The sequence below is a fragment of the Alligator sinensis genome, unplaced genomic scaffold, assembly GCF_000455745.1.
Source record: "Alligator sinensis unplaced genomic scaffold, ASM45574v1 scaffold40_1, whole genome shotgun sequence".
Taxonomy (NCBI): domain Eukaryota; kingdom Metazoa; phylum Chordata; order Crocodylia; family Alligatoridae; genus Alligator; species Alligator sinensis.
The window spans coordinates 457158-464628 of NW_005842595.1; the positions used below are offsets into that span (position 1 = coordinate 457158).

At 43.3% G+C, this 7471-nt stretch overlaps 1 protein-coding gene across 3 annotated transcripts in view; it reads right to left on the bottom strand.

The window, feature by feature from the left end:
• The window catches only part of CEP126 (centrosomal protein 126), a 54175-nt gene extending 46710 nt beyond the window's left edge, over positions 1 to 7465 (bottom strand). For all 3 annotated transcript variants that reach the window (XM_014524334.2, XM_025214685.1, XM_025214683.1), the window contains exons 1-2: positions 7369 to 7465; positions 5790 to 5909 (exon numbers count right to left, since the gene is read on the bottom strand). In XM_014524334.2, the coding sequence (XP_014379820.1) occupies positions 5790 to 5909; positions 7369 to 7427 (179 nt within the window). In that variant the 5' untranslated portion in view covers positions 7428 to 7465. The remainder of the gene's footprint in view (positions 1 to 5789; positions 5910 to 7368) is intronic.
• Positions 7466 to 7471: the final 6 nt, after the last annotated feature.

Genomic DNA, 7471 nt, shown 5'->3' on the forward strand with positions numbered 1-7471 from the left:
CGCTCTGCTAAAAGGAACTCAACATCCTTATAAGACAAACATGGGAACAGAAATACATTAGCCTATTGGGCTATGCACAGAAATTCAAATAGCTGGAGCCTGAATTGATTCAATCTTTGCAAGTGAACAGACATTCAGGAAATGCAGGGCAGAAGCTGGGGGGCTCCTCGGGGACAGAGTGGGGAAATAAACCTCCTCTCTGGCCCTCTGCCTCAGGGGGCCATGCTGGCTGGTGTCTGGCCATGCCCCTGCCTCTGTCACTGCTGCGGAGAGGATGGAGCGCCAAGAGGACCCTGGCTCAGGTCCATGCTGGTGGGACAAGGAATGGGGAATTAAACCCTCTCCTAGTCCAGTTCACTCCAGGCTACTACAGAGGCTGGCCATGTCCCAGCTACTAGAGCAGTGAGTGGAGAAAGGTCTGTGGTAGTGGGACAGGGGAAGGAATAGGGAAAATAAACCTTTTCCCTGCCCCCTTTACCTTAGGCACTGACAGGGCGCAGTGTCCTGTCATGCCTCAACCCCTGCTCTCGCTAGGGAGCAGAGGGGTGGGACCAGCCCTGCTCCCCTAGAGCAGAGAGCACAGCCCCACCCAGGGCTGAAGAGCATGCTGGGATGCTGGGGGACTCTGGTTTAACTTGAACTAGGAAGGAATCTGGGACAGAAATCCCATAAACCAGTTTGAACTCAATGAGGTAAGTCTGATGCTACATTCAACCAGGTTTATCTCAAACCAGTTTTGCCCATTTTTAAACTGGTTTATGTGCACTGAACTTATGTTCTGTTACAGATTTAAACCAGTTTCTGATCACTTAAATTGGTTTATGTGCAACTTCTGTCCCTAGCCTTGGACACTAAGTACCAGGACTTCACATAGACAATGACACAATGGCCCATTATAATCTAACTGATACTCCATAACCTCTGCACTTCACAGGTGATAACAACCCACCTGAACAATCTTGTTCTTCCTTTATCAGGTTTTACTGCATCTCTATTGCCTTTTGGCTACCTGATAATTTCTCTTATATTTTGCTTTTATTTACATGTGAAATTTTAAACAGGATTTTGTTCCATTTGCTACTCAGCTCTGCTGTGTCGTCTTCTCTCCTAGAGGCCTGAGGAAAGGTATTGCGATAACTGAAAGCTTGCCTATGTCTATCCCAACCGTGCAGTTGGTTCAATAAAAGACATCACCCACAAAAATTCCTGCCTCTTAAAATAGTGTACGCTTAAAAAATCTTGGTTGTTCAATTACGTTTTTGGTAACACAGAGCTAATGCGAGATTTAGTAAATGTCTGCAGTGCTGTTAGATCAACCAATAAAAGTGCAAAGCAATATTATTATAATGTTGCTTCTTTTATTAGCTAATGTGTATGATGAGGTATGTTTGGTTACCATATGCCAGAGATCCATCACTAAGCAATAACAATTATTTTCAAACAAAGACTTGAAGTCATTTTTAATTTATGCATAAAGAATATTACATAAAAAATAGTATCCAAGGAGGCTATTGCAGGATCCAAAGACATTCCAAATGAGAGAGAAAATGGAAAATGTGATCTAGCTTCTGTATCCATCAGCAAATAAAGCTGTTCATACTAAGTCAATGCTATCTTATTTAGCTATATGAAGGCAAAAAGAATTTACACAAAATAGCACACATTTGTAAAACATGGATAAAGTATTTAATTGCTACTTACCCTGTTTAATTTCTATTTTAAAGCAATGAAATATAGGACTCTTAGAACTAAATCTTAATAGTTTTTAATGTACAGCATTTTTCCCTATGTCTTGCATCTCATTGAAGGAGTAATCCAATAGAAAAATCTGCAGTATTATGCAGTATTATGTTACCCAACCCCCCAGGGAAGCTTCTATTGACTACAGAGTAAACCAGTAATTCTCAACCAGGGTGCCACAAGATACTTTTAAGGGTGCCACACAATATTAGCGACAGTAAGTGTACAAACACCTACATACGATTCATAAGATAAACCCATAGGGTGCATTTCCCCAGGGACAAGTAGCAGCGGCACACCTTGTGCCGCTGCTACTTGTCCTTGGGGAATGCCTGCGCCATGTACGCTCCGGCACACAGCACGTTATCCCAGGTGGGGTAGGGGAGGCTGGGGCCAGCAACTGTGCTGGCTCCAGCAGCCTAATCTGCTGCAGCCACAGTGCTCCTGCAGAAGGGAGCCACCTGGCAGCCGGAGTGTGGCTCCACCTGGCCAGGCTCTGGTTTTGGGTGGCACATATACCACCCTGCTTTTTTTTGGCATGGGTTATTTGACCCCAGGATCTCTCAGGGGAAAGAAAACCACCTATGCTGCAAGGTAGCAGTGCAGGGAATGCCTGCATGTGCAGGTCTGTGGTGCCATATACTGCAAATTTGCGCTCGTGAGGACACAGCCATAGATTTCAAATAGGAACCTATAGGGTCAGAAACTGTTGTGGTCTTTCTGAGGTCTCTACAACAGGTCCTTCTTTGCAGCACTGTACCCTAGCCACTCATTCCCCAGTCTGTTTTATACATACAGGTATTCCATCCTAAGTGCAGGATTTTTGTATTTGTCCTTTTTGAATCTCATCTGATTGACTGCGGCCCATTTCTCCAGTTTATGGTCTCCATTCTGTAGTCTTTGGAGTTTCTATTTTTAAAAATTACTTTGAAGCATATTATGGCACTTCTTTCTTGTATTCCCAGTCAGTGGAATGGAAGCAAGAAGGGCGCCTTCCTTCTTATTGTTGGTGATGGGCAAAGGCCTATTACTGCTGTCAGAGTCCTTCCTTACTGTCCCTTGAATCATTTTCACTGAAAACAAACACTGATTCAGTCAAAAATAAACCCCTGCCCATTTTAAGTGTCAAGAAATGCTGTCATTATGCTTAATTACTCTTATATTGTTAACTTCTTGTACCCGAACTGGATGTAGACCCTTGCTCTCAGGTGTGTAATCTAAAGTTTATACAAAAATAGATAAAGTAATATGTTAGATCATCTCTCCCTTGGCCCCTGACTGACGGCCATATCACAGATTTAATACTGGCAGAAGTGCATGAGCTAAAGATGGTGAGTTAGTAGAAGAATTTCCTGACTGCTGTTATTTTAACCCAGATTTTCTGTCTACTATAAACAAGTCAGTGGAGTAGTAATTTCTGCAAAAGCTGCCAAAACATTTATAGCACATTTGAAATGTAAAGCTTTAAGAGGATTAACAGTTTCACAAACAGTCCCCTGCATAGGCATTATGTAGAATGCATCTGAATTTAAAACAGTGGACTGAGCAGATGGTGGATTTTTTTGCTAGTTAGTTTTATGAAAATAACTGTATGGGCAGTTGATTGGTTTTGCAGTCCTATGTAGACTATATACTTGTTACTACTTGAAAGAATATGAGGAAAAAAGATTGTATCAGTTAATTCTGCATATGCAATATGTATGAAAAGAGCCTGTTTCACAGAATATTTTACTCTTTATTAGAGATAAGTATCTAGGGCCCATTTTCCCATTGGCTTTAACAAATGTGGATACTTAGACCAGGGAAATGCGAGTACAAAATGGGCAAAATACATTACCAAATCATAGTTGGTAGGGTTGGAAGGGACCTGAGCAGATCATCATGTCCGACCCCCTGCTGTGGCAGGAAAGAGTACTGGGATCAAATGACCCCGGCCAGGTGTTTGTCTAGCCTCCTTTTAAAGACCCCCAGGGTAGGTGCCAGCACCACTTGTCTTGGAAGTTGGTTCTAGATCCTAGCCGCCCTGACAGTGAAGTAGTGTCTCCTGATATCTAGCCTGAATCTACCCTCTGCTAGCTTGTGACCGTTATTTCTTGTTACTCCTGGTAGTGCTCATGGGAACAGTGCCTGCTGGTCCCCCCTGACTAGTTTGTAAATGGCCACTAGATCCCCCCCTCAGCCTTCTCTTGTGGAGGCTGAATAGGTTCAGGTCCCTTAGCCTCTCCTCGTAGGGCCTGCCCTGATGACCCCTGATCATGCGGGTGGCCCTCCTCTGGACCTTCTCCATGCTGTCCACATCCCTCCACAAATGCGGCTCCTAGAACTGGACACAGTACTCCAACTGAGGCCCAACCAGTGTCGCATAGAGGGGGAGGATCACCTCCTTGGACCTGCCTGTGATGCATCTGTGAATGCATGACAAGGTATGGTTGGCCTTCCTAACCGCATCCCGACACGGTTGGCCTTCCTAACCACATCCCGACACGGTTGGCCCATGTTCATATTGGCCTCAATAATGACTCCAAGCTCCTTCTCTGCCTCTGCACTGACAAGAAGGGAGTTCCTCAGGGCAGAGGCATCAGTCCGTTAGTATTTTACGCTTCCTTGGTTAGATCAATCTAAGTATAACATCTGCACATACTCAATGTTACTATGGAGAAGCACAGAAGGCAATGTGTGGCCTGCCCTCTTTACATGATTTGCTCCTGCCTTTGTGGTGTCATTTTGAAAAACAATAGAAATTGGATCATTCAGAAACTTTGAAGGCCTAACCTCATGAGCAATCCATGAGTAAATAAATCAGTTCCTGTCCAATGGAACAACTGGTAGGTAAGTATTAAGTTGAAACTCAAATAAGCTTCCTAGCTTTGATGTTATTTTCTCCCCATAGGAGGAACCCATGGTTTCACAGTTTATTCACACTGAGACATGCTTCTTACCTTTACAACTTTTGGACTACTGGACTAAACAAAACATATACAGTTTTTTTTCTAGTTATTTGGGGAAGACTTTACACAACACATTACAACTAAATCATTCAAATACTGTGTCATTCTCAGATCCCAAATAAAGAAGAATTATTCATATAGACCATACAAAAATTCTTGAATAGTATTGCTTGAAAAATTTATAATCAGATGACATTTCTTAAGGTAACAATCATAATGATATGTTTATGGAAGTGCCTCAGAAATACTAACTTAACTGAAATCTAGAATAAATATAAAGACAATCCAGAGTCTGTTTTTATATTAGAACATACTATTTCAGGATGAGATTATGCTGTTTATCAAATTTCTAAACTGCACAGCTGCAGCAGCAGTACTGTAACAGAAAACTAAACTGGTGTCTTATCTTTCAACTGAGGTTTAGTTTATTATTCTTTCCCAAAGGTCACTGCTCAGATTATCTGTTTGACCACTCATAGCCAGCTCTACGACCTTTGCAATTTTTCTTTACATGTTAAAATATTTGACCTCAATCACTTACACAATGTGTAATGATGACATTTAAAGAAACTGTGACTCTGTCAAATAACTTTGTGTTCAAGAATACAGCTTATTTTTTTAAGCTATATCTATTGTTTCCCTTATGAAATACTGACAGAACTCAGTATTTCACACAGCATCACATAAATCACCTATGCCATTTAGTACTGTGGCACTTAAATGAATGATTCAAGATACATAATTGAAACATTATGGTGAAATAGTAGAATATTCATAAGCACCTTTTCAAATATTCTCTCAAGAGGCCTTCATTACTACCTATTTCTGTATAAAAAGGGCTCAATCCTGTATTTGTTGCCTACCCAAAGCTCTCACTCATTGGGAACACAAGGAGTGAAAATCAGACCCACAAGTGTGATAAACAAAGCTAGCTACTATGGGTTTTTAAAATAATGAGCAACTCTGGAGTGTATTCACACAGTTCTTTTTATATTTTGGATGTCCTATAGGAACCAAAATTAATGAACCCTTAAACTCTGGATTCCCTTGGAATGAAACAGTGCTATTATTTAAGTCCATAAGTTATTAAGATGAGGTTACCTTCTTCTTCTATTTGTCTCTATAAAATATTTTCGTGCCCGACTTCGATATATTTTTTGATCCTCCAGTAACGCTTGATGCTCTTCTTCTAAATCTCTTCCAAGATGAAACATTACGGTTCTATTAATATTTAGTTAAGGAAGTTGTAGCTAAAATCTTGGAAACTCCTAGTCATTATTCTTACTATGTAATAGATTGATTAAAAAACAAGCTGTAATTCTCAGGTATAGACTAAAAATAGGATTCTTTTTGTTTGCATGGATTTCATTGAAGGACTGGTGCTTTATTACGTACCTTTTTGAGAAGTAAATTGTATTCATGAGCAACAGAATGTGGATATAGAAAAGGTATTATCACAATGTACATGCATAAAGAGTGTAATTCCATCTCTCAGTTTCTATGACCGTAACAAGTTGCTGGGGCTTTACACTTATCATTTAGTTAAAGCGCCCCATGCCACCATTTTGAAGAGCGAAGACACTCAATACACGAGACGCCAAGGCTGCTGGAGCATGCTAATTAGCCCACTCTAGTAGATTTGATTAACCTGCTGTAATTACAGTGCGTCTGAACAGACATGTCTACATACCTCTTACTGTTTAATCTTATCTTTACATTCTAGATAATGAAACACTTGGGTCAGGAATGAAGAGTTTTTCTGAATCTTGTTCACAATAGAAACAACAAGAGCAAATAAATTATAATGTAAAAATCACACAATGTCCTTATGATCCAACACTACAACAAAGGTTACATTAAAAGTCCCAGGACTAGAGAGATTAGAGTAGGGAAACAAATATAAACTTTTTAAATCCGGCATATTTGGTAGTACTAAACAAGTGCATGCAGCAGCATCGGGACAAGCAAAGGGTACATACAAAGAGCATATCCTGCCATCTAATCCCGTTCAGAGCTCAGCAATACAAATGCTGAGAAGCGCCAGCACCTGAGCTGCACGTCACCCCCCACCACACGTGGGTACGCATTAGCAGTACAGCAACAGCAAAGTATTTCTCCAGCACGGCCAGCGTAATTCCGGGACCATCACAGCTACAACCGTCCTCTAAAAGTCCCCAGGCTTCTTCAGTTCTCTTCCGTACAGAGAGTAACTCTGTGAACATCGTCGGGGGTCTGCAGGGCGTGAATCCTCCCAGCAGCACGCCGTGTGCACACACTGCCAGGGCAGGAAGCCGGGTTGCCCTGTGAAGATGTGGCCCTCACTGGCCTGGCCCAGTGCTATACCCCCGTGAGCTCAGTACTACCTACAACACGCAACAATATTCCAGCAGGGGAACTGAACACTCCCTTCGTTTTAAGCAGTAAGGAGCGCAGCGGTGCCCAGGGCCGGATGGGCAGCGCCCGCTCTGCCTGGGGACCGGATCTGGTGGGTGCCCCGAGTGGGGGTATGGCTTGGCCTGTGGGGGGAAGGGGACTCGGCCTGGCTGCCACCTGCGCAGGGATTAGGAGCACCTGTCGGAGGTCGAGCAGGGCCCCGGCCCCTGCCCCGACGGCCAGTCCCGTGCAGCCGCTTGCCCCCCGGGGACCCCCCCGTTCCCCCGGCCCGGCCCGCGGAGGATACGCGTGGGCGGTGGAGGGGCCGCATTGGGCCTCCGCGGCGAGGCTCCCGCTGGGCTTCATCACCCGCGAGCGGTCGCTGCCTTCCCCGTCCGCGCTGCCGGCCC